Source organism: Thamnophis sirtalis, unplaced genomic scaffold (assembly GCF_051295495.1).
Source record: "Thamnophis sirtalis isolate CommonGarterSnake01/CBP01778 unplaced genomic scaffold, rThaSir2_p1.2 scaffold_2, whole genome shotgun sequence".
In the NCBI taxonomy this organism is placed as follows: Eukaryota; Metazoa; Chordata; class Lepidosauria; order Squamata; family Natricidae; genus Thamnophis; species Thamnophis sirtalis.
In genome coordinates, this window is record NW_028261382.1 from 36,806,564 (window position 1) to 36,831,260 (window position 24,697).

Below are 24,697 nucleotides of genomic sequence, written 5' to 3' on the forward strand. Positions count from 1 at the left end.
TAAGTTCTTTCCAAGCATGCTAAGAGTGCCCTCCAAGGATGCCGCGAGACAGACAGACTTCCCCCAAGAAGGCCCTGCCTCTTACGTCACCCTAGCTGGGTCCAGCCACGGACCCGGCCTTGAAGTCCTGGCCTTCAAGAGAGAAGTTTACCAGCCTTACAACCAGCCTTTCTGCAGCTGGATGGGCAAAGACCCTCCGTGCCAACTCAATGAGGAGAGAAGGAGAACAAAACAACCTTTGTGGCATAAGATAGCCCCCCTCTGTGGGATTCGGTGGATAAAGAAATGACTATTTATAGCGAGTTCTCTCGCAGTCTCTCTAGTTTGTTCCCTTCTTCCAAAATTAGATGCCAGCCACACAAAACATCAAGGTTTCTATGGAAAGAATTTGGAAGCAGAAACGCTCCCAGTTGCGCCCGGGGTTCCCCCTCTCTTGGCATTTCCACTTGGAGAGAAGTCCAAGGGGTCTTTTGAGGCTAACTTCTCCGGGACAAAACACGATTATCCTCAGCGTCTCTGACCACATCCAAGGAGACAAAGAGCATCTGGGCAGAGATGCCCCAACTGGGCAGGACTGAAGCGGCCTGGCTCCAAGGCTTCCAGGAAGGCTGCTCAGATGCCTTCAAGAGGCCCACCAACAAGTGGGGGGAACCAACCTGGGTGGATTTTCTCCAGGATTTGGTCAAGGAAGACACTCAAGGGCATTTATTCTTCATAACCGTTCCTCGTCTGAACGCCTGGATGCCTCCTTTTCTCTTCCTCCTGAAGGACCCAAATTCAGGGAAGAAGAGGAGGGTGGAGCTCATTCTGACTTTAGCAAAACATCTGCGACGATCTGAATGGGCACAAAGCCAGAGCAACATTGGACCTTCGGATAGGAGAGGTCCCGAGATCCGCCCTCAACCTGAACTTAAGAGCGGAGGAAGCCAAGAGAAAAAGGCGATTTGAGTTGGGGGGAGTGGGGTTGTTATATGTGGCGGAAGCCCAGATTCCTACACTAAGCCTGGCTCCGCAGAACTGGCTCCTTCCGGACTTAACATCTGGAATGCCTTATTAAATCACAATCAGGCAGTAAGCCAGGCCCGTGTTTCAGGGGCGGTGGAGGGCTCCCAGGTTGCTACAGGGGCCACAAACCAGGTGGGAGCCCAGTCGTTCCCCCTGGATTCTGGCTGGCTGGCGATAAACAGAGGAACATGGTTGCAAAACGCCAGAAACGGAGACATTGAAAACAGATCCATTCCTGGGAGTCTTGCAACATACGTTAAGCCATAAGTACATTTGGGTGGAGCAGGACTCTGGACATTCAACAAGTCTCATCTTCCCTCCTCCCCCGGCCCGCCCAGCTGTTCTGGAAGGATAAAGAGATCTGCTCTCTGGAGCCAGAGCAAGCATCCAGAGTTGTTTCTGGATGGCTGCCTGGGACAAGTGACCCTCCTCTTGCATTGATGCTCCCTGTGGGGGGAAGCCCTGAAGTTGAAAATTTGGGTCTCTCGCCCAAACTGGGCCTCTTTTGTTCTACGCTTCCTCCAAAGGACCCTGCCTTGCATTGAAAAGACAAAAAAAATCCAGTAATTGTTTTTCCAGGAATGAGCAGCTGATGGGGAGCCTGCTGGGTCTAGCCAAACTTCTCCCCGCTCCCAAAACTCAGTGCAAAAATACGGACAACTGGATTCATAACTTTAAAAAGCCCCCCCCCCCCGCCCCCAGATTACTCTCTGGCAGAGCAGACCTTTTCATTCCCTGAAAAAACTCATTTTGGAAAGTAAGCAATCCAGTTGATTAAACACAGATCCTTAACTCGGTCCTTCTTGAGGAAAAAGCTCTCCTGCGGCCAGAAAGTTTGATTTTATCAGCCTCTCTTGAGCAGATTCAGCCATACCCCGCTATCCCTTTGGGCCTCTAATTTCAGGCTCAAGCCCCTTCGGACCCCTGTGATCTATGCCAGGCACTAATGTCAAAGCAACAGCAAAATAAAGGTTTCGCTTTTTTATTTAGATCTGCGCAATAACGAAACTAACACATGTACGGTATTTTTTTTTTTTTTAAAAAAACATCCTCAAAAATGTGATGCAGAAAAAGAGAACGACGCAGTGTTTATTTGTAAACGTAAGTAAACATCCGTAGTAACTGGAGGGGAAGTCAGAGTCCCAAATCCTTTGGCAGCTTCCTCTTACAATGAAAAACAGCTGGTTCTAAGCAGCCTGTCAGCTGAATTCGCCTGGGGTGGGTGGGTGGGGGCTTCTCTCCCAGCGTGAAGGAAACCAAGTGGATTCTGAAGGTTTTCTGCTACACAGAGGAAGCGCATTCACATATATATCCCCTTCTGCGGGCACAGTTTGGAGTAGAGCACCATGGAAATGTCAGCCATAAAAATAAAATTAAAAAATGCCCATATCATTCGGAGGCCCAGGCACAAAAGAGAGCCCGTGTTTATTCTAAGAGGTGGGAATCGGGACCCCGGGAGTCTGACGGGGCTGCTACACATTTTGTTCGAACGTCCAGGAGTGTTTCGGTCAGGAAGGCGCCTTCCTTGGGAGGCTCAGCCCCACTCCTGACCCTGCAAAGTGCCCGTTAAGGATATCCTTGACCAGAGAAGGTGCTGCGATGCCTCCTGCTGGCTGTAAGGGCCAGAAGGGCCAGCTTGCAAAGAGAGGGGGGGACAGGTTCCAGATTCTTCTGCAGCCTCCCCCCCTCCATGGGAGATGTCCCATTTTTCCAGTCTCCGGGGGGGGGGGGGGGAATGCCCCCGAAATAGGCAACGGGTATCCAGAGGCTAAATAAAGGTGGAGTCCAGATGGTCGCTGTCCTTGGTACTTTTGGCCCGAGCACCGAAGAGCTGCTTGATAAGGGCAGACTTCTCCTGCTCCAGCTGGGTGATCCGGTGGCCTTTCTCCGTCACCTCCTGGAGGGGGGGGGGTAAAGCAGTGTTAGCAAAGTAGCCAGTGGGGGCCTTCTCCCCCCCACCAAAAAAAGGGGGCTTCTGCTCCCCGCTGACCTTGGTGAGAAGCCTGTTCTGTTCTTTCAGCATGTTGATGGTCTGTTGTGGCCCTAGGGATGGGGTGGGGCCCAGCAGAGTGGCCGGCGGGCTGTGGGAGACGGTGGGGCTTGAGTTCCCAGGCTGAAGAGAAAGGCACATAACAGGTTTCTAGTCCTTATGGGCAGCGCAGGCAGATGCCAGCAAAGTTGATTTATGTGATTTGTATGACAGGGTAGCTCCCCCCTCCCAACCCCAACCCCCCATTGCACCTCACCTTGGCAGAGAGGGAGAGCAGCTGGCAGAGGCACTGGGGGACGAGATGGTTCAGCGGGATCCGGCTCTCCTCTTCCTGCTGGGAAGAAAGGGGAGGGGGTCTGTGGTTGGGTCGCCCCTCCGAGCAGGCCAGCCAGCCCTCCCTTTCTGGGTGGCGATTCCAGGGTCCCCCACCTGCCTCTCGCCCTCACCTGGCGGCCTTTGCTTTGCGCCAGCTGCTTCTGGTGCCCCTGCAGGCGATGGAGCTGCTGGTGGTACCAGCCCCGGGCCTCCTCTACCAGCTCCAGCCCCTGCAGCAGGAAGTCCTTCTCCTTCTCCAGCTCCTTCATCTGCTTCAGCTGCCAGGGGGCAAGGGCATCAGCGGGCAAGGCAGGCGCCCTCCCTTCCATCTCCACAACACACACCCCCTCCCAACCGCCAGACGAGAGGGCATGACGGGCACAGGCGCCTTTCCCCAGCTGGGAAAACTACAGTTCCCATTGCTCCCAGTGCACTACTGGAGAGAGCAAGCTGCAGGCCAGCAGGGGGAGCCTCCCTCTGCCTTGCCAGCTCCTCTGCCAGGCGGGGATTGAGGGAGGGGGGGCACAGGAGTGGGAATACCATCTCGTAATCCACTCCGTGGGTGATAGTGTGTCTCCGCCTTTCCCCTCGAATGCTCAGCTGCCTCCGTGGCTCCTTGTAGGGACCCTCGTTTCCCACCTGCTCCCTGGGCGGCTTCCGGCTCTCACTGGCCTCTCCTGCTGCAGAGAGGAAGAGGAGTGGCAGAAGGAGTCCCAGTTTAAGGGGAGGGGCTCTTGGTAAACCCACCACTCACAAGGAAGCAGCAATGTTGATCCTTTCTTCCCCTTTTTTTCCTCCAAATTTAAAACTCCTTTTGCAATCTGCCCTCTGATGGGGGGGGGGGCTGTTTCTCCCGGGTGCAGCCCCCAGACCCTGGGACTCACCCCCCCTCGCTCTTGAATCAGCTTTTCCCCTTCACGTCCCACCAGGGACCCCCCCTCCCGTTTCGCAATTAAACCCAAATTTTTCAGAGTTGTGTGATCGGCCATCAACCAGGGGAAGCTTCCCAGCTAAAAGAACTCTGCACGTGGGCAGGGAAGCTCCCGAGCTCTTTCCCGATCCCTCACCGGCTCGCTTGCCCTGCAGCTGCTGCTCCGCCCGGCCGCCGCGGCTGCTCCGCTCCAGGCTCCGAGAGGCGTGGGGGGCCCGTTTCAGCGGCGGCGTCGGGGGGCCGCCGGGGGGGCCGGGCGCTCGGGCCGCGACTTTCCCGCCGGGGCCGTCGTCTGCCTCGGGGCCCAGGAGCGCCAGCCGGAGGCCCAGCACGAAGCGCTCGAAGGTCAGGTAGCCGCTGGCCGGAGCCGCTCGGCGCAGCCCCTCAAGGACCCCCGGCGGCAGCGGCCCCGCTTCCCCGCCCGGCTGCAGCCAGCGCGACTCGATCTCGCGCAGGTGGACGTAGCCGCGCCGCCGCTCGTCCAGGATGTCGTAGAGCGGGCGGAGGCTCTGCAGAAAGGCCCGCGGCGGACCCTCCGCCCTGCGCTCCGGCGCCATCGGGGCTCGGCCGGCGGACAATGGGGCGGCCGGCGGGCAGCGGAGCTCGCGTGACGTCAGCCGCCCGCCGTTCATTGGACGCCCGGCCCGGCCCCTCGACGCCCATTGGCTCCTCCGCCCCGCCAGCTGGTTTGATTTCGCCGTGCGGCAACGCCGGAGCCTCCCGGGCAGCCGTCGCCTCGGCCGCTTCTCCCCTCCCCACGCGAGCCCCGGAGGGGATGGGGGCAGGGGGCGCCCGCGGCCCCCGGCCCAGGGGGCGCCGCTGCTTCCCTTTCGCCCTCGGCCCCGCTGCCCCCGCTGCCCCCGCCCCGCAGCGGGGCTCCGAGGCCGGGAGCTCCGCCTGGCCGGACGGGGCGGGACCGGCGGCTGAGCCCAGCAGCTGAACGGCCGTTTGGGGGAAGCGGCGGAAGGGCGCCTGGGGGATTCTGCCCGCTCCCGCCGTGCCCGGCGATGGGGCCGCCGGAGGAGGCGATGCGGGAGCGCTTGGAGCGCGCCGGCCAGCCCCACCTGCTGCGCTTCTGGGCCGAGCTGGGACCGGCGGAGCGGGAGGCGCTGCTGGGGCCGCTGGCGCTGCTGGAGCCCGAGGAGCTGGCCGCGCACTGTCGCCTGGCGGCCCAGGCCTGCGCCCGTCAGCAACAACCCTGCCCGGAGAAGCTGGACGGCCTCATGGAGCCCCTCCCGCCCGAGGTGGTGGGCAGCGTGGGCAGCAGCGACCCGGAGGCTCTGCAGCGGTGGGAGGATGAAGGTGGGTTACCTGCCTGGCGAGGGGCCGGAGTGCTGGGGGTGTCCCTCAAGAGGGCTGGGCTGATGCCAGCTGTACCTTCTGTCCTCCAGGCCTCCGGCAGATCTCCCAGGGCAAGGTGGCGGTGCTGCTGCTGGCTGGCGGGCAAGGGACGCGTTTGGGGGTGCCCTACCCCAAGGGCATGTTCGACGTGGGCCTGCCCAGCCACAAGACCCTCTACCAGATCCAGGCCGAGAGGATCCGCAAAGTGGAGCAGCTGGCAGGCCAGAAGTTTGGCTCGTGGTGCCTGGTGCCCTGGTGGGTCCCACAGCCGTGGGCGGCTTAAGCAGTGGCAGGAAGGGATTCGGGGTGGGAGATCTGCTAACGCCGGGGGGATCCGGCTTCTCTTGCAGGTACATCATGACCAGCGAGTTCACGCTGGGGCCGACGGAGAAATTCTTCCGGGATCATCATTATTTCAACCTGGACGAGTCGAACGTCATCCTGTTTGAGCAGAGGATGCTGCCGGCCGTTTCCTTTGACGGGAAGGTGATCCTGGAGGAGAAGGGCAAGATCGCCATGGCGCCAGGTGTGCGACTCTTTTCTGGCACGGGGGAGGGAGGGAGCACTTCCGGGACTTTCCCTGCAGTTTGTCTGCACTCGCCTTTGACATCGAAGCCCCTTCTGGAATAAGGGGCCCACGGTAGCCGAAGGTAAGTGGGAACGCCAGCGGTGAGCAGAGGGCTAGAAAGCCGCTGCTGCCTCCTGTGTTGCAGATGGCAACGGTGGCTTGTATCGTGCCCTGGTGGACCACAAGATCCTGCAGGACATGCAGCGGCGGGGCGTCCAGTTCGTGCACGTCTACTGCGTGGACAACATCCTGGTCAAAATGGCGGACCCCGTCTTCATTGGCTTCTGCGTCTCGAAAGGAGCGGATTGCGGGGCCAAGGTGAAAGGGGCGGGGTGGCCTGGTTTAAGCCCAGCCTCTTTCGGTGCCGCGTCTCCCGAAATGAACGGCCCCCGAACGCCGCCTTTGCAGGTGGTGGAGAAAGCCTACCCGGCCGAGCCTGTCGGGGTGGTGTGCTGCGTGGACGGAGCCGTTCAGGTGGTGGAGTACAGCGAGATCGTTGCGGAAACGGCCGAGGAACGCAGTCCCGATGGCCGCTTGGCCTACTGGGCAGGAAACATCTGCAACCATTTCTTCAGCCTCGACTTCCTCCGGGAAGTAGCCAAGTAAGTCCCTTGACCCCCCATCTCCACCCCCAATCAGCACCGAGGGGGCCCCAAAGCGGGCTGAGCTTTCCAGGAGCAAAAACAAGGGAAGAGAAGAGAGGTTCTTGGTGCTTAATTTGATCCAAGGAGGTCTCCCTGCTTTTAATCTGGACATGGGGGGCTGTTGGAGGTAATTTAACTGCTCTGCCAAACTGCCAGTCAGCTGAGGGTTATTCAGGAGGAGGGGAAAAAACGACATGTGTCTGAACAAACCACAGGGAGGCTTCCCGATAGTGAAATTGCGAAACGGTTTCCAGGGAATCGCCAAAAATCACATGCTGAGACACGAGAAATTTCTGTTCCCCTTTTTGTTCATCCCGAACAGCCGAGTCGGGCATTCCCCCATTCAGCTCTTTTCCCTCCCAGGGTTGAAAAAAACTTCCCAGGCTGCGTGGGAGTAAAATTGGGGGGTGTCTCCCACAGGGGGGAGGGGCTGCTTCTTGGTGTGGGGAGACCCCAGCTGGGCTGAGGATGGTCCTGGCTGGTTTGAGGGGCCGGGCCGCCTGAAGAGAGTCCTGGACTTGGAAAGCTGGGGGAGAGACCTCGTTGGCAGAGCCGGTTCTCTCCTCCCCAGGCAATTCGAGTCGCAGCTGACGCCCCATGTGGCCATCAAGAAAGTCGCTTGCGTGGACGAGGAAGGCCGCCGGCTGGCGCCGCTCAAGCCCAACGGGATAAAGCTGGAGAAGTTTGTGTTTGACGTCTTCCCATTTGCTAAGTTAGTGGCCGATGCCTCTCTTCCCTTTCCTTTGGGCCTGGAGACTCTGCTGTGGAACAGAGCCGGCTGCGGAGGGGAGGGGGCGGCAGGGAGGGGGCAATGCAGCCTTCCAGGTTTCTGCATTAACATAAAGTCTGCAGAAGCATTGCACACACACACACAAACACACCAGAGGTGGGTTGCTACTGGTTCACACCAGTAGTGGAAATAGGGTCCGGGTTGCCAAACCGGTAGGGATAGCAGGCTGGCCCAGCCTCCCCGAACCGGTTCCCTGGTCATCCATGGCATTGGTAGCATGTTTTTTAGGCATTTTATAATGTTCGGCGCATGCACAGAACAATTTTAAGGCAACTGTGCAACATATGGCGTGCACACACTTGAAGCGAACCGGAATAATGTCACCAGCAAACCCCCCCCCCCACACCACTCTGCAGCTGGCTCATCTGGGCCCCCTCCCTATTTCAGAGGTGTCCTGTGCAGATCAGTGGTTGGCATGAAGGTGCAGGGGGAAACCTGCTCTTGGGGGTGGTACATCTGTTCTGCGCTGGGAGTTGAAAGAGAGGCGTCCATGGTGAGCAGCTGAGCCAGAATTTCACCTGGCAAAACAGGTGGGGAGTGACATTCCCCTCTGTGGGTATCTCAAAAGACCTATCACCATATAAAGGAATGAAGGGTGAACCACAGTTATGTGGGCATTGCCTCCAATGTTTCACTAGCTTGGCATTGCCAAATAAAACAACCTAGAATTAAACTATCTGCTGGCCAATTTTAAGCACCCAACTCTTTGTTCCTGGATTGGCAGGAACTTTGTCGCTTTTGAAGTCCCGAGGGAAGACGAGTTCTCCCCCCTGAAGAACGCAGACACAGCTGCCAGGGACACGCCCACCACGGCACGACGGTCCATCCTGTCTCAGCATTACCGTTGGGCCGTCAAGGCGGGGGGAAGATTCGTGGCAGAGGGCGGGCAGCTGATCCCGGAAAAGGAGAGGTGGGTTTGCTTTGCTTGATCAGCCCGGTTGGCCCCGAGGCTTGGCAGGGGCGAAGGGGCAACCTCGGCCCCCTGCTGCGACGCCCTGGGTGCACAGCCGCCATTGGGCTTTTGGTTTAGTGGGTTGTGTGAATCGGCTACGTGTCTGATTCAATTCAACCTCCTGAAAAGTGTTTATGGAGTAGGGTGGGAATGTTTTAAAGGTAAGTCAATATTGATTTCTACTATTTAAATTGGGGATGTTGAAACAACTGTCACTATTTACCAGGCACCCATGAAAGGGCTACTTGAATGGTTAACAATCAATATAAAAACTCTCCCATGTTCAAAGGCAATTTAGTTGAATTGGATATTTAAATCTAGAATTATTATCCCAGTCCCAGATTTGGTTATTCCAGGGAATAAACTTTCATGCATTTGGACCTTTATTATCCTATAAGAGCCAAGGTGGCGCAGTGGTTAGGGTGCAGTACTGCAGGCCACTTCAGCTGACTGCTATCTGCAGTTCGGCGGTTCAAATCTCACCGGCTCAAGGTTGACTCAGCCTTCCATCCTTCCAAGGTGGGTGAAATGAGGACCCAGATTGTTGGGGGCGATATGCTGACTCTGTAAACCGCTTAGAGAGGGCTGAAAGCTCTATGAAGCGGTATATAAGTCTAACTGCTATTGCTATTGCTATCCTCCAGCGTAAGGTGCGTTCGTGTGTTTGTGGAGAGCCTGAAATGTCTTTGTTTCCCTGCCTTTCTCCAGTTTCGCCCAAGACGAGGAACCACCTGCTGTGTGTGAGATCTCGCCTCTAGTCTCTTACTTTGGAGAGGTCAGAAAAATTATTCTCTGTTGAGCTCCAAAAGGGTTGGATATCTGTAGCTAAAGGGTTAGGACTGGTTTTTGCACTGACTCGGGAATAAGGGCAGCAGAATTCTTTGTAAACTTTTACTCCCTGTGTTTTTTTCCCCCTTTGTTCCCCAAAGCAAGGAAAGAGCCAGAATTTAGCAGTAGAAGCTTTGCTTTGCACGTAAACAATGCTAATATTAAATTAGGCCTGGTGCACCTAGGAACCCTTCCCTTGTTTTGTAAACATTGTTTTAAGAGCAGGTGATTGGTGCCGTAAAGTGCGAAGCAGCCTGGTGAGGCCTCTACCTGCAAAAAGCCTGAAAAAATATAAAACAATTGGTGGAAAATAATATGAACGCAGAAGGTAGAAAGCGGTGGATATGGGGAAAATCCAGAGTGTGTATAAAGTATAGAAAAGGATTGGTTTTAAAAATAAAGAATGGTTTGTAATTGTTGCAGAAAGCAGAGATAATGAAAACAAAATTTCTCCATCGTTAACTTTAATTTTGTAATTCTGTTTTTAATTCTATTTTATCACACAGTTCATCTCTGCCTTTGGGGTTTTTCTAGCCTTTGAGGTGTCCTAAAACAATCCCTCCACATTCAGTCTGACAAATTCTTCTTCTTTTTTTTTTTTTTTTGTGCAGGGGCTGGAAAAATATATCCGGGGCAAAAATCTTCCATCTCCGTTTCTTCTTGATGAAAGCAAAGCTGAATTTTTAGCTTTGGATGAAGCTGGAGAGCTCAATTTTGGGGGAAAGGTCCCTATTTCTTTTAAAAACTAAAGCAATTCTTTTTAGAAAAAAAAGTAACTTTGAAAAAGAGTGGTTTTTTTTTTTTTGAGAAGCAAGGCATGTTTTACCTTCCTGGAGGAAGGTCAGGAAAATGACCGGATATCTGAGAATTTTTCTTCATATTAAAATGAATTTTAAGAGCAGCCCTGAGGATGTGTGTTTCTTGTGTTTCTGCATTCTTAAGTGTTGTGACCCTCCAGCAGCCAGCGGAGCTGGCAGCAGATTCAGACAATGGGGAGGTTGGGGAGGAAGATGGGCCAGTCCTGGAGTCTGGGGAAGGCTCTGATGAGGGCTCTGTGTCGGCGGCAGAGAAAGGGCCAGGGCCATCTGGGAGTTATCACTTGCTTTCAGAGTCAGACATCAGTGAGGCAGATGAACAGGGGGAGCCTGTTCCCAGTGTGCGCATGTGCAGAGTTGCCAGATGAAGGGAAGAGCTAAAGAACAGGAGTCGACTTGGGAGAAAGGCCACAGGTGGATGATGAATGGCCCCTCCCAGAAGAAATAAAAGAGGAGCGAAAAGGGAGTGGAGTTTGCAGGAGACAATTAGTTCGCTTCATTGGTTCGTGGCTCTCCAAGACTCCTTCCCAAGTTCTGCAGGGATCGGCCTGGCAGCTCTCCAAGCAAGATAAGGTCTGTGACTGTAAATCCTCCCTTGAAAGACTTTGCTAGAGGTGAATGAGCAGAATCCATAGCAAATTAATAAAAGTTGGGGATCAGGAATTTGCTTCAGGCTCTTGGGAAGCCTCCGTCAGGACATTAAGGGGGTTGGCTGGAGATTTGATCAAGGTTGGGAGGGGGGCACATTATCACTTGATGCCGCCAATTTGCCTTCCAAAGATGCTCCTGTCTTCTCTTCATCTTCCTTACAAGCCTTAAGAATCAGCTAGGAAGGGCAGCACAGAATACAAAGCATCAGGCTGGCTACGAGAGGAACAAAACATTGGCTTTGGAGAGGGGATGGGAGGGCCTTCAGAGAGTCACGTGGATTCCCTTCCTAGAGTTGTGGGTTGGGTTACGTGGCGTGCCAAATTTCGGTTCTCACGTGCTATTTTGATCCGGCTCACCCGCCGCCTGCTCTTCTCCCAGTGAAAGACTAGAGGGCGCTGTGGCAACTTAACCTCTCCAAGAAAGGAGGGTGTCCGCGACGTGCCTGCGCGGCCGCTCTAGGCTTCCCCCCTCTCGGTGCCGCGGACAGCAACAGGAAGAAACATGGCGGCGGGCGGAGGGGAGCTCCGCGGCTCCTGAAGGAAAACCGTTCGCCGCCATGTACGCCGCCACCTCCTCCTCCTCTTCTCCGCCGCCGCCGCCGCCGCCACTCCTGTCCCCCCCGCGGCGGGACTTCATCTCGGTCACGCTCAGCGGCGGCCAGTTCCAGGCGGGCGGCGGCGGCGGCGGCTACAACAACAGCAAGGCCTGGCGGAGGCGTTCCTGCTGGCGGGTGAGAGGATCCATAGAGTCGGGACGGGGCAGAGGGGCTCCACGGCGCCCTCTAGGGGATAGGCAGCGGGCGGGAGCGGCCTTTGCCCCGCGCCCCCTGGCGGCGGGGTAGGAATTGCAGCGCCTGGGCCACTGCGGGACTGGCCCCTTCCCGGAGCGGAACCGCTGCACGATGGGGGGAAGCCCGCAGGTCGAGCCTTCCCTGGCCTGAGTGGGGCTGGGAGGCGCCAGGAGCGGCTGCTGACGTGTGTCTTCGGGGTTTGCTGTCCGAGGGGCGGTGTTGGAAAGGCAGCCAGGCTGAACAGACCAAGAAGCCTCGCTCTTTTAGCAGGGGAGGCCTTGCAGAGTCCCACCAGGTCGTTGGTTTGTTTCATATATTTATTTTGGTTTGTCAGGAGCAAACAAGTATGAATATAACATATAAGCAGTAGAGGAATAAGCAGGTATAGGTACATGTATAAGAAAGGAGTACAAATCAATGGGGACAGCAGGACAGGGACGGTACGGACTCCGAGGAATGGGGAGAGGTCCATGGTAGACAGTTTAAGGTTGAAGTCCTTGGAGAGCCAGCCAGTCTTGAGGGGAGCCAGTCCTATGGGCCCATTTTACAGGGGAGGAATGCCGAGGCCTAAAGAGAGGGAATGGAAGAGGCAATCAAGGCTCAGGGTGGGATCTCTCTGCTTTTTGCTGGCAGAGGAAAACGTTTGCAGGGATTGGGGGCAAGGGAAAAAGGGTTAATGCACAGCCTTGCATGAGCCAGTCTCATGGGCCCATTTTACAGGGGAGGTGGGCTGAGCCCAAGGAGGGAGGGAGAGAGAGAGAGAGAGGAAGGGAGGGAGGGAGAGAGCTAATTGGCATAAAATCTGGGTGGAATCTATATTTATTTGTTTATTTCATTTGGTTTGTCAAGCATGAATGAGAAAACAAGTATGAATATAACATATAAGCAGTAGAAGAATAAGCAGGTATAAGTATGTACATAAGAAAGGAGTACAAATCAACGGGGACAGCAGGAGAGGGGCGGAAGGCGTGCTGGTCCGTTTATGAGCAGTCCCTTTTCGGACCTCTGAGGAATGGGGTGAGGTCTACGGTGGGCAGTGTCAGTGACCATCAAAGTAAACCCGTTTCCTCCGTGGATTGCAACAGGCGTAAATATGGTTTTGAAGGACTCCTGTTTGTTGCAGATCAAAAGGTGTGTGATTCCTGTGGCGCCTGGTCAAATATTTCTGGTGTTTGGCAGCTTTAGGATCCCCAGAACTTTCTGCTCTTGAGTAGAACCTGGTCTACCCAAATATGGGGCAGAGCACATACGGCTTCCGCTTTCAGCCCCAATCCAGGGGGCTTCGCAGGCAGTCACTTTCATGACAAACTTTTTTTGTGTTAAATTTATATTTTACCAACAAAGAAATAAAGGGAGACTAGTATAGATCTGAGGGACGCAGGGGCTAAGAGGCTGAGCTTGTCGGTCAGAAAGGTCGGCGGTTCAAATCCCTAGTGCTGAGTAACGGAGTGAGCTCCCGTGACTTGTGCCCAGCTTCTGCCAACCCAACAGTTTAAAAGCACCTAAAAATGCAAATAGAAAAAGAGAAACCACCTGTGGTGGGAAAGGAACAGCGTTCCGTGCGCCTTCGGGCGTTGAGTCATGCCGGCCACATGACCACAGAGACGTCTTTGGACAGCGCTGGCTCTTCGGCTTTGAAATGGAGATGAGCGCCGCCCCCTAGAGTTGGGAACGACTAGCACAGATGTGCGAGGGGAACTTTTACCTTTAGTATAGCTCTATTTCAAGCTATTTAGCTCTTTCCAGCTACCCAATGGCAGGTATGGCTAACTGACGAGAGTTAAATAGCTTGAAATAGATCTGTACTAGTCTCCCTTTTATTTCTTTGTCGGTAAAATATAAATTTAACACAGCTTGAGATAGATTGCATCTGGGCATGGGAGTTGTGTCCTTCTCTTTAAGATCAAAGGATAGGGTGGATTAAGAATCCATCAAGTTCAGGATCTCACACGCCATAAAATCCAGTTTGGTGCCTCTGGGTGTGTCAACGGTTACCCAATTACGCACAGTTTTTAAAACTCCGCTGCCTTTGATCCTGAAAGCGTGGCTGGAAACGGACAGGCTTTGCCTCCACTTAGATAGTTTTGTTTTTCAGAGAAATGTTCCCTGGCAGCAGGTGCATTTCTCGTTACTGGATCATTTCGAGAAAAGAGAGGACGCATTTAGGGGCGTGGCAAGTAACCGCGAGCTGTTGCTCGCCTTCCAAGGAGCTTCTCCTTTGAGACATTGAGCGGAGAGGTGGTTGTGCGTGTCGGGCAGCTGCCGTCCCACTGAATACGGGAGAAGCGGAGAGGAGGCAGGCAGCAGCCTTGTTCCAGGCGCCATGAATTGCATTGTACGTAAGGATTTCTTCCTCATTCAAGGCTGAGAGGAGGAGGGTATTCGCCAAGGGGCAGGAGAGAAGCAGTGGCTGTTTTCCTGAGGCATGTCGTGGGGGAGACGTGGGTTGACCCTGGGCTTGGAGAGGCTCCTTTGTTGCCTGCCATCAATCACCAAGTCAGAAGGGTTTCGTTCTTTTGATTCTGCTGTGAAGCGCCTCCTCTATCCAAACAAATATTTCAGCTGTAATACTTGGCATACAAAGATAGCAATAGCAGTAGACTTATATACCGCTTCATAGGCCTTTCAGGCCTCTCTAAGCGGTTTACAGAGAGTCAGCATATTGCCCCCAACAATCTGGGTCCTCATTTTACCCACCTCGGAAGGATGGAAGGCTGAGTCAACCCTGAGCCGGTGAGATTTGAACCGCTGACCTGCTGATCTAGCAGTAGCCTGCAGTGCTGCATTTAACCACTGCGCCACCTTGGCTCTTAACAGGGAGGACCCAGATTGTCTCCCAGATAACAGGGAGGGGCGAGTAGGCAGCGTACAATGATCTTTGGGAGTGGGGTGGGGGGGACACTCATGCAGAGGGGTTGGGGGTCCGTCTGTGTTTGCAGGCTGACGGTTCCTTTTGCAATGTTCGCCCTCAGAAATGGAAGCAGCTGTCCCGCCTCCAGCGCAGCATCATCCTCTTCCTCTTTGCCTTCCTGGTGGTCTGTGGGATCAGGACGTACGCCAATATGGCCGACCCCTGGAAAAGTAAGCGCCTGCCAGATCTCCTGCCCGTAGGTTAACTGTTGCGTAATGGAAGTGGCTTCCTTTTGAAACGCCTAAAACCACAATCCTCCACCTGCCTGCGCAGAAGCTCTGCGTCTCCCTGGAGCTACCTGGGGCTGATTTCCAAGTAAAGGGTTATTCTGCTTTGTGGCCCTACTGTGACAAAGTAGTTTTTAGAGAAATTAAAATGTGTCTCGGCTTTTTCAAGCTCCCAAACTTCCAAGCATTGTTTTGGTCGCGGGTTTTTGTTTTCAATTGTGTGGGAACCAGGAGGTTTCGCGGAAGGAAATGATTTAGTGTTCCTTTCTTTCTTGGAGCCAACCTTGAGCGGTTGGTTTCACACCATTGCATCAGGTTCATGGCAATTAATGTCTCCGTGCAGGTGAGACCAGCCGATCTTTGGAGGAGCAGAAGGCGGACCTGGAGATCCCTGGATTGAATCCAGCAAATCAGGCCATTCTCCCGATCCCCCAGAAAGCCGATGCCAATCTCAGGGACCTTTCACCTCAAGTAATTCCCCCCCTTCCTCCTCCCCCCCTCCCCCCTATTATCTTATTGTAAGCTAAGGGGAGGGTCAGCAGCTTTTAGGCAGCTCGGCTGCGTTTGTTTTTCAATCTGGCCTTTGAACTTTCTACCTGGAAGGAATTTTTCTAAGCGGACTGATCCCCAGACTAGCCTTTGTCAACTGGATCACTGAATCACCTGCCTTAGGCCAGTGGTTCCCAAACTTGGCAACTTTAAGACTTGTGGACTTCAACTCCCAGAATTCTCCAGCCAGCAGAGCTGGCTGGAGAATTCTGGGAGTTGAAGTCCACAAGTCTTAAAGTTGCCAAGTTTGGGAACCACTGCCTTAGGCCAACGGGGCAGCCTAACACGACTGGAGCGGTTCTCCTTTTTCCCTGCCGCCTTTGAAGCATTTAGACTTCCAGCTGTGATTTCTCCACTCCTGCCCATCCACCGATTCCTTTGCATTCTTTTTTTCCCCCCTCCAGAAACCTCCGAAACAGGTTCCTGTCCGTCGAGGGCCTCCGAACCTGCAGATCCGGCCACCTTGGCGGGAGGCGGAGGCCAGGTCCCAAGAAGCGGAGGGGAAACCTGGCCTGGCACCTCAGGTGGAGAACCCGGAGAAGCCCGTCATTAGGTGAGCTGTTTGCCTCTCTCGGTTTCGCCTAAGACGGTTTTGGGCTCCTGCACGTTTTAGTAACGTAGGGAAGATGGGATGGTTGAGTGGCAGGTGAACGGGTCACAGCTAACAGAGGCCTGGCCTGAGGATGCCGGGAGCCATGCCCACAAGGACTGCCCACTTGTGCCGATTGGGCAGGGAAGGCGCTGTAGAATGCTCCCCTATGACCGGGGGTGTGTGTGTCTTTGTGCCACTGGCTGTAGCGTAGAGTAGAGAAGGCCATAAAAAGCCTCTTTCTGCAGCTGGAGGGGAGCCGTGATTGAGCCCAACCCGAGCCCCGAGCCGCCTTCCAAGAAAACAAACCACCTGGGGAGGCCTTCTGCCGTGGCATCCGAGGACCAGAAAGAGCCAGGTAGTGGGCAGGGCTCGGCTTAACCCAGGGGGGGGGGGGGCTTTGCTGAGGTGGCAGCCGGTTCCACCACAAAACCGCGCCCGACTAAACCGTGTCGTTGACGTCATCAACAGGGCGACAACAGCGCGGAGACAGAAACACGCTGTAAACCCTAAACCTAAAATTAACACCTAAACCTAACCCCCCTAAACCTAATCCTAACCCTAATCCTAACCCTAAACATAACCCTAAACATAACAACCTAACCCTAATGCTAAACCTAACAACCTAACCCTAATCCTAACCCTAAACCTAACCCTAAACCTAACAGCCTAACCCTAAACCTAACCCTAACCCTTAACCTAACCCTAAACCTAATCCTAAACCTAAACCTAACCCTAACCCTAACCCTTAACCTAACCCTAAACCGAACCCTAAACCTAATCCTAACCCTAAACCTAACCCTAACCCTTAACCTAACCCTAAAGCTAACCCTTACCTTAAGTTGAATCGGCTTGCTTTCAAAGCGCTATTTAAAGCGCCCTTCTTTCTCCGCGCTGGCTGTTGTCGCCCTGTTGATGATGTCAGCGACGTGGTTTAATCGGGCGTGGTTTAGTCAAGCGTGGTTTTGACGGGTCACGGTGGCAGCCCACCCCCTCTTCCTCCTGTGACGAAGGCCTTTCCCCTCCAGAGCAGCTCCCGACGTCTCTCCCTCCCTCTTCCAGGGGCCCTCAATAAGCGCCAGCTGGCCGTGATCGAAGCCTTCCGCCACGCCTGGAAAGGCTACAAGGAGTTTGCCTGGGGTCACGACGAGCTGAAGCCCATCTCCAAGTCCTTCAACGAATGGTTTGGCCTGGGGCTGACGCTCATCGACGCGCTGGACACCATGTGGATCTTGGGCTTAAAGGCAGGTCCGTGCCTCGCCTGCCGGTTGGCTCGGCCTTCCTCCCACAGCCAGGGGAGTCTGGAGGAGGCCTTAGGCACAGCGGGCTCCCTCCTTTCCCCTCTGCCTTCGCCCGCCCACAAAAATCCAGCCTTGTAGGTTGAGGCGGCTGCCTCTGAGGGGCGCCTGTTTGGAGGGAGAGCCTCTTCTCAGCGTAGGCGGAATCCGGAGGCCGATCCTTGGCCGAGCTTTTCCCTTCCTGGCTGAAGCTCCTGGTGGTTCCTTTCCTTATGCAGAGTTCAAAGAAGCCCGAGAGTGGGTCGCCAAGGAGCTGGACTTCAAGAAGGACGTAGATGTCAATCTCTTTGAGAGCGCCATTCGTATCCTGGGGGGCCTTCTGAGCACGTACCACTTGTCTGGGGACAGCCTCTTCCTGGAAAAAGCGGTAAGCATCTTGCTGGCCTCTGAAGACCCCCGGAGGGCCCCTCCCCTCCTCAGAAGGATCAGGAAGGCCTCTGAGTCGGTCTCTCCTCTCTCCCAGCACCAAAAAACGGTCGCTCGCTCTCTCTCTCTCTCTCTCTCTCTCTCTCTCTCTCTCTCTTTCTTTCTTTCTTTCTTTCTTTCTTTCTTTCTTTTTCTCTCCCTCCTACCCTTGTGCAATTTCTCCCTTGTTCAGAAAGACATCGGGAGCAGGCTCATGCCAGCCTTTAACACCCCTTCCAAGATCCCCTTTTCGGATGTCAACATTGGGAAGGGCACTGCCCACCCCCCACGCTGGACCTCTGACAGCACTGTGGCCGAAGTGACCAGCATCCAGCTGGAATTCAGGGAGCTCTCGCGCCTGACCGGTGAAGACAAATTTAAGGTACCAGGGAGTGGTGCAGGGGGTGGATTGCCTAGGCTCCTTCCTCTTAATGTCTATGCTGGGAGGCGTGGGGGGGGGCACGCAGAGGGGAAGAAACCACTTAATCATGAAGGGGGGACATCTTCAGCTTTTGGGGCAGTCAGGGCAGTGGTCTCCAACCTTGGCCACTTTAAGACCTGTGGACTTCAACTCCCAGAGTTCCTCAGCCAGCAAAGCTGGCTGAGGAACTCTGGGAATTGAAGTCCACAGGTCTTAAAGTGGCCAAGGTTGGAGACCACTGAGTTAGGGTACAGAATTTGGGCTAGTCCATCTCCCTCTTTGCTATTCAGTTGCAGTAGACGGTAAAGAGAAGAAAGGAAGCTCGGAGGAAACGTGTCTCTTGATAGACTAGTAAAGGCTTTCTGCTTTTCTTCTTGGGACGCAGTTCCCTCAGGGCATAGAGAGTGTAACACACACACCCCCCACCCCAGGTTGAGCTTTGATGGAACCGGGTCCATTCCCTCAGAATCCTGGCTGCTACACGTACCCCGGAACCCCCTTGGTGTGCGGCTTCTCCTGGTTCTGGTTGCAGAGGAAGAGGGCACCACAGCTCCCTTGCTGTTTGTCCCTTTGCTTCCTAGAACGCGGTGGACAGGGTGATGAGGCACGTCCACTCCCTCTCCGGCAAGAACGACGGCCTGGTGCCCATGTTTATCAACACCAACAGCGGGCAATTCACCCACCTCGGAGTCTACACCCTGGGGGCTCGAGCGGACAGCTACTACGAGTATTTGCTCAAGCAGTGGATCCAGGGAGGGAAGAAGGAGAACGAGTAATTCCTTTTCAAATCCCCTTCCTTCCTTCCTTCCTTCCTTCCTTCCTTCCTTCCTTCCTTCCTTCCTTCCTTCCTTCCACGCCTGGCAGGGTTTTCCGTGGAGAATCCTAGGGCTTTCCCTGCAAGCTTCGTAGTGGACGTTGGGTGGATTTGAAGCCAGGGTGGGAATAACTAGTTCATTCTCACAGCCAGGAATGCTTCCCTGCAGCTGGGCTTCTCGGGGAACCAGGCACGCGGGCACATACTCCCGTTCTCAGACACAGCGGCTGGCGTTGCTGCAGTTGACGGGATGAAGATAACCACAAATGAGCCAAATGCAAAAAAAAATTCTGGGAGGCACGAACGATGCAGCACCCCAGGGCCTTGCTAGCAGCATCCCAGCCACTAATGTTGGTGCCTTCTGCCCCCTCCCCCCAACAGGCTCCTGGAAGACTATGTGAAGGCTATCGAGGGCGTGAAGACGCACCTGCTCCGGAAATCTTATCCCAAAAGGCTGAGCTTTGTGGGGGAACTCGCTCACGGCCGTTTCAGTGCGAAAATGGTGAGCCTTCTTTTAGGGATGGGGGGAGGGGGGAGCAGAGGGGCTGCCCTTACCGAGTGTCTTGCGGTGAGTGGGTGGAATAAGGCAGAGTCTCTTGCTTCCTCTTCCGTGTTTACCAAGAGGGTTGCTGAGCCGTTGGGCACGTTTCCTCTCCCAGTTTCTGAACGGCAGCGGATGGTTGAATGAGTCAGGTTTCAGGCTCCCAGCCAGCGGTGCGTTTGCAGCCCTTCTGCTGGGCCTTTCAGTCCCGCAGAGAATCGGATCCCCAGCTGGACTGCCAGCACCTGCATTTCTCATAACTGCCTGCGCAGATCCCCCCCCTTCCTTCTTCGCTTCCACTGACACATCAGCTCCTCTCTTTCGAAAAAGGCGCCCCTTCTCAGAGGTGCCTGGCAATGCAGCCAGCCACGCGTGGTGTGCAGGGAGCCCAGGAGCTACTGCAGAGGTACTGCAGAGGAGAGGCCCTTGGGCAGAGGAAGTCTGGATCCCACAAGCTCTCCTCCCTCTGTGTCTCCGGAGCAGGATCACCTGGTCTGCTTCTTGCCTGGAGTCCTGGCCCTCGGCGCTCACAACGGGCTCCCTGCAGATCACCTGACCCTGGCGGCGGAGCTGGCGGAAACCTGCTACCAGATGTACGCGCAAGTGGAGACCGGACTGAGCCCCGAGATCGTCCACTTCAACATGCACCCGCAAAAGGACCGGAAGGACGTGGAGATCAAGGTGAGGAGCCGATCCTGCCCTGAGCGCCAATCGGGGCAACTCAGAGCCTGCCCTGTGGTGGGCATCCGAGCCACCCCCAGGCCCAGGAATGCCCTTCAGCTTCCCTTCTGCTCCCCTTTCCCCAGACCGCCGATAGGCACAACCTCCTGCGTCCCGAGACGGTGGAGAGCCTCTTCTACCTCTATCGCTTCACCGGCGATAAGAAGTACCAGGATTGGGGCTGGGAGATCTTGCAGAGCTTCAACCAATACACCCGGGTAAGCCTGGTATTAAATATTATGGATGTTTAGCTAAAACAGGATATGAGGATTTAATGTTAATGGAGGATTTTACAAATAAGTAAATGAAATGTCAGCATGGGGTTATGTATTGAATCTTGGTATATTTAAGGATGATGTTTAAATGACTATAGTCAAATAAAAGTGGAGGTATGATGATGTTAATATAGTAAATATTTGAGTTAAGATATTTGAATTAATATGAATTGTATTTGATGACGGTGGAAGAGATGCACAAAAGCCTTTTGTAACCAGATGATACACTTTCTACAATATGTAAAGAAGGAGGAGTTGTATATTTGTTTTGAAAATAAATAAATACACCCGGGTAAGCCTGAGCTTAGGGCAGCCCAGGCCGCCTGCTTCAGCAACGGGGGTCCCATCAGAGGGAGCGAGGAGAGGAGGAAACCCACCCACCCAGCCGGGGAGAATTGGCTGGGGTAAAGCAGGCTTTTTCCTAATTCAAGGTTTTTATTTTTTAACACAAATTTTTAACGTATTTTATAAACAAAGTGTTGTGTGGGTCTTTTACATCGTATACATAATCTATTTTATATCAGGTTCTTTTTTTCAATTTCAGTCATATTATATTCCCTTTCCGTATTTTTATCTTAAACTTATTTTCTTCTTAATATATAAACAATATCACTAATCGCCCTAATTTCTAATCTCTTACAATAGTATCATCTCAATTGCTAAGTATGTTTCTCAAATTCGCCATTCCAGTCTTTTATGTTTAATCTTCGTCTCTCAACTTGCATTTTCTTCAAGGTTCAACCAAATTATCCTTTCACCTTTCATGCTGGTACACACATCCTCAATTTTTACATACAGAACATTTAACTTAATTAATTATCCACAATCAACAATGTTACGATATTTCCCTTATATCTAAATTGACTACATGCCATTAATAATATTAATACAATTCCCTTTAATCTACTTATACGTCCCTTATTTCCCTTCCTCCTCCTCTAACCATTTCTCTTGGTCTCTCAAAGATTCCACTTCTTGCTAATTTTCTTTTCTCCCATTCTCCTAACTTCTTCTTTTCTTTCTTATTTAAACAAGTAAAGCAGGCTTTGCATCAGCAGCGCCCCAAACGAGCCAGGATGGGGAATCTTGATGGCCTTCAAATTCCAAACTTGGGTTCTCCCCTCCAGGTCCCGACGGGCGGCTACACCTCCATCGACAACGTCCAGAACCCCAGCAATCCAGAGCCCAGGGACAAAATGGAGAGTTTCTTCCTGGGCGAAACGCTCAAGTACTTTTTCCTGCTCTTCTCGGACGACGTGAACTTGATCAACCTGGACCAGTACGTCTTCAACACGGAGGCCCACCCGCTCCCCATCTGGCCGTCGGCATAAAACCGAAGCCGGGCGTCTGCCGTTCCCAGGTTCGACCCCGTCCCGATTCCAGGGACCCGAAGGGAGGCGTCTAGCGGCATTCCTGGTGAAGGGGAGAATTCCCGGAGGAATTGTACCTGAGGGAAGGTGGGAAATCACCGCCCCCCTCTCTGAAAAGGGGCACCCACACAAGGACCGGGCAAGCGGGCCCCTGCCGTGCCAGATCCGGCCTGGCCTAAGGGGGAGTGCAGGACTCACTTCGGCCCAGGGAGCGCCTCAAAACTAGCAAGGAGGGGATCCCCGTGGAGGCCCCAGCCTTCCTCCATTGCCTCCGTCCCGTTCAGTAGGAAAGGGTGCCCTTGTTCCCAGGTATCCCTCCCAGTATCCCTGGGGCTTCCCAGGATCATTCCACGGCCGCAGGTAGGGGTGGGGGAAGGACGATGCTGTCCAGAGGAGACCCCTCCCCCTCCAAAACAGTGTTCAGTGCTGGCATCCTGATCCCCGGGGGCTCTTGGTGTCATCAGGGGAAGGAATTTGTGCCCCGTGTGCAAACTGGGAAGAAGATGGATGGGGTGGTAAATATATATCTAAATATATATATATATATTTTCTTAACTTATCTGCAGCAATGCAGGGAGAAAAATGTGAACATTTACATTATGAAAAAAAAAAACGGGAGGTTGTCTATGTAGGAATTTATATGTGCATAATATGAATAATGTCTTGGCTCAGGTATCCTTCCGAAAACTGCTTCCTGTAAGGGGTCCTCTTCCAGCTTGGAGGCCCCAGGGGACTGTTGACCTTCACTTTGCAAGCATATTGGGGGGACGGGGGCTAGAGGGCAAGGAAGCAGCGGGTCACAGAGTCCTTATCCCCAGAGAGGATTCCTCCCGCTAAGGATTTCTGCCACGCCTCTCGTGCGTGAAAAGTCCCCCCTGGAAAATTGGGCTTAAGAACCAAGCAACCTTCCCTCTCTGGCTTTTAACTACCAGCCACAGCGGAAGCTCATTTGCTCCTGCTTTACACGTTGTTGTTGTGAATTTTGTGTCTGTCTCCGAGTCAGGACAAGTGCAGCCTGCAGGGTGAGAGGCTGTCCCTTCGCCAGGCTCTCTGGCCCTTTCATCCCCGTCCTTCCTGTCCCTTCCAGCTTTCATGGCCCTCCCTCCCCCTCTCCCTCCCTTTTCCCAGTTGCTCAATCTCAGCACTTTAAAGTGGGGGCAGAGGGAAGAGTCCTGGGACAATCTTCCCCAGTTTTGGTGGGACTGTTATTTTGTGTATTTGGGGGCCTCCCAATACATGCTTGCTGCTGCTCATGGTGCACCAACCGCTTTAAATCCCGGCCCAGCAGAGGACAGGGAGACAAACTGGCATTGCCCGTCTTGGCACAGAGCTGCACGAGGTTAATGGCACTGCTGGAGCTGCGGCAGGAGAAAGTGGGTTTCAGAGGGACCAGTGATCCTGCTTCTTCTTTGTGTGCCACCCTGACCCCCAAACAGAATGCATGTCTCCCAAGACAGGGGGCGTTTGGTGCTACCTAACCGGTGGGACGGTGCAGTGGCCAAGAGGCCGAATCAAGAAAACGGTGGCTCAGATCTCTTGGTGCGCACCTCGCACTCCGCTCCTCCCCCCCGCGATATCCCAAGGCCGATGGCTCCCAAGAAGAGGGAGAACCAGATGCTTTGAACAGCTGAAGCACAACAGTATCCTAATGAGAAAAGATTTATTTCCAATCTTCTTACTGTAACTCTGGACTTCTGGAGAAATTCACTGTTGCCACGTTCTTTATAAACGGTGTCTTGTTTGCTGTCGAGGCCACAAAGTCCCAACTGAATTGGGGAGCGGTCCTGGCTTTCGAGGGGGTGCTTGCAAGGCACCATCGTTCAGTTTCCTGTCTCCCCCCCCTCCCTCCCTTTAAACAGACCCTGGAATTTAAAAGCCATACTGCAAATCCCCACTTTTGGGAGGCCGGACACTTTACTTCGAACTCGTGCCTTCTGGTTTCAAGGGGAAGGAAGGGCTGGGATGGTTCCCGTCTCTGAAGGCAAAGCGGTTCCTCCAGCAAGCAAAGCCTAGAGCTGGGCTGCAGACCCTCCAACCACTTTTCAAGCAAGCCCCCTGGGACGTTGGTTCCCTGGATCCTTCTCAAGAGGCTGAACGGCCCCCCACCCTCACCCACCCACCCCAGTGGAGGATTGCTTCGCTGTTTTGTTTACGCTGAATTTCCACTCGCCTCGTGTTCTCCACGGAGGATGGGATGTCCTCCTAATTTTGGAGATTTGTTCAAGAGAAATTTGCCACGTCAGGAAAACCTGGCTCAGTTTTCATCTTTTGTCTTATTCCGCGTGATTTCCCTGCCGTCTTATCACGGCCAGTTCATCTCGTGTCTTAAGAACGGAGGAGGGAGTCCTAAATAATCATGCGCACACTTGGGCAATTAGCTGTAAGCAGACCGGCAGCGGGGGCGGCTTTGTGGCTGCCAAACTTGGTAGAGAAGCTGGGCTCTCGTGGGGAGCACCCTGTGGGCTCCCATCCTTCCCTCTGCATCATTACTTTTCAAATTACCTTCTCCCCCCCCCTCCCTTCCCTCCCTCTCCCAAGAAGAGGCAGACTTGTTGAAGCCTCGTCGGTGTGATCTGGTCCAAAGTATTTGTGAAGTGGGATTGATTTCAAAACGTGAAATCGCCTTTTTCTTGCAAAGGTGGGGGGGAAAAATCTCCGAAATGAAAGCAAATCTCAAATGATTTTGGCCGGGAAGTTAATCTGCAGAATTTTACTCCACCAATTAATAAAACTTCCAATTTTATTTTGAGAGGCTGCATTCTTCTGTGCTGCTGACCGCTTACATGTTCCTTTTCCTGTCAGAAGGGGTGAAAAACGACCATCCCTTGATAGCGATCCAGGAAGAACTCCAGAGGGACTCCAAGTTGGCAAAGAAACGCTTTTCCTTGGGATGGGGGGGGGTCTCCCAGGTTTCTACCAGGGTGGGAGGAGGCCCGGCTAGTGGTCCAAAGGGAAGA

General features: G+C 53.9%; 3 protein-coding genes across 4 annotated transcripts; 2 read left to right on the forward strand and 1 right to left on the reverse strand.

The window, feature by feature from the left end:
• Positions 1-2,068: 2,068 nt before the first annotated feature.
• Positions 2,069-4,835, reverse strand: SAPCD2 (suppressor APC domain containing 2). Of its 2 annotated transcripts, none has more exons than XM_087704850.1 (6): positions 4,378-4,835; positions 3,851-3,990; positions 3,442-3,588; positions 3,252-3,326; positions 2,996-3,118; positions 2,069-2,902 (listed from the first exon to the last, which is right to left on the reverse strand). In XM_087704850.1, the coding sequence occupies exons 1-6, from the start codon at positions 4,796-4,798 to the stop codon at positions 2,774-2,776; spliced, it is 1,035 nt and encodes a 344-aa protein (XP_087560976.1). In that variant the 5' UTR covers positions 4,799-4,835; the 3' UTR covers positions 2,069-2,773. The 2 variants fall into 2 exon arrangements, with proteins under 2 accessions (XP_087560976.1, XP_013913837.2); XM_014058362.2 differs by having other exon boundaries at positions 3,252-3,329.
• Positions 4,836-5,149: 314 nt separating this feature from the next.
• On the forward strand, positions 5,150-10,265 carry UAP1L1 (UDP-N-acetylglucosamine pyrophosphorylase 1 like 1). The gene is made up of 9 exons (XM_014058375.2): positions 5,150-5,543; positions 5,633-5,837; positions 5,933-6,108; positions 6,296-6,468; positions 6,559-6,752; positions 7,366-7,506; positions 8,309-8,494; positions 9,245-9,311; positions 9,976-10,265. The coding sequence occupies exons 1-9, from the start codon at positions 5,249-5,251 to the stop codon at positions 10,111-10,113; spliced, it is 1,575 nt and encodes a 524-aa protein (XP_013913850.2). The 5' UTR covers positions 5,150-5,248; the 3' UTR covers positions 10,114-10,265.
• A 1,050-nt stretch (positions 10,266-11,315) lies between these two features.
• On the forward strand, positions 11,316-24,489 carry MAN1B1 (mannosidase alpha class 1B member 1). Its single transcript, XM_087704851.1, has 13 exons — positions 11,316-11,560; positions 14,593-14,701; positions 15,102-15,229; positions 15,712-15,860; positions 16,145-16,254; positions 16,959-17,144; positions 17,413-17,561; positions 17,793-17,981; positions 18,602-18,792; positions 19,216-19,336; positions 19,859-20,056; positions 20,182-20,313; positions 21,498-24,489. Exons 1-13 carry the CDS (start codon positions 11,387-11,389, stop codon positions 21,699-21,701), a joined length of 2,040 nt encoding a protein of 679 aa, XP_087560977.1. The 5' UTR covers positions 11,316-11,386; the 3' UTR covers positions 21,702-24,489.
• Positions 24,490-24,697: the final 208 nt, after the last annotated feature.

What these genes read in the sequence shown, in the direction of transcription:
- UAP1L1 (XM_014058375.2), top strand. Translation starts at nt 5,249, where the DNA reads ATGGGGCCGCCGGAGGAGGCGATGCGGGAGCGCTTGGAGCGCGCCGGC. An exon ending in TCGTGGTGCCTGGTGCCCTG is followed by an intron (nt 5,838 to 5,932) that starts GTGGGTCCCACA and finishes CTTCTCTTGCAG; the next exon opens with GTACATCATGACCAGCGAGT. An exon ending in CAAGATCGCCATGGCGCCAG is followed by an intron (nt 6,109 to 6,295) that starts GTGTGCGACTCT and finishes CCTGTGTTGCAG; the next exon opens with ATGGCAACGGTGGCTTGTAT.
- MAN1B1 (XM_087704851.1), top strand. Translation starts at nt 11,387, where the DNA reads ATGTACGCCGCCACCTCCTCCTCCTCTTCTCCGCCGCCGCCGCCGCCG. An exon ending in CGAGGACCAGAAAGAGCCAG is followed by an intron (nt 16,255 to 16,958) that starts GTAGTGGGCAGG and finishes TCCCTCTTCCAG; the next exon opens with GGGCCCTCAATAAGCGCCAG. An exon ending in GGAAGGACGTGGAGATCAAG is followed by an intron (nt 20,057 to 20,181) that starts GTGAGGAGCCGA and finishes CCCTTTCCCCAG; the next exon opens with ACCGCCGATAGGCACAACCT.
- SAPCD2 (XM_014058362.2), bottom strand. Translation starts at nt 4,798, where the DNA reads ATGGCGCCGGAGCGCAGGGCGGAGGGTCCGCCGCGGGCCTTTCTGCAG. An exon ending in GCTGCAGGGCAAGCGAGCCG is followed by an intron (nt 3,991 to 4,377) that starts GTGAGGGATCGG and finishes TCCTCTCTGCAG; the next exon opens with CAGGAGAGGCCAGTGAGAGC. An exon ending in ACGGAGTGGATTACGAGATG is followed by an intron (nt 3,589 to 3,850) that starts GTATTCCCACTC and finishes GCCCCCTGGCAG; the next exon opens with CTGAAGCAGATGAAGGAGCT.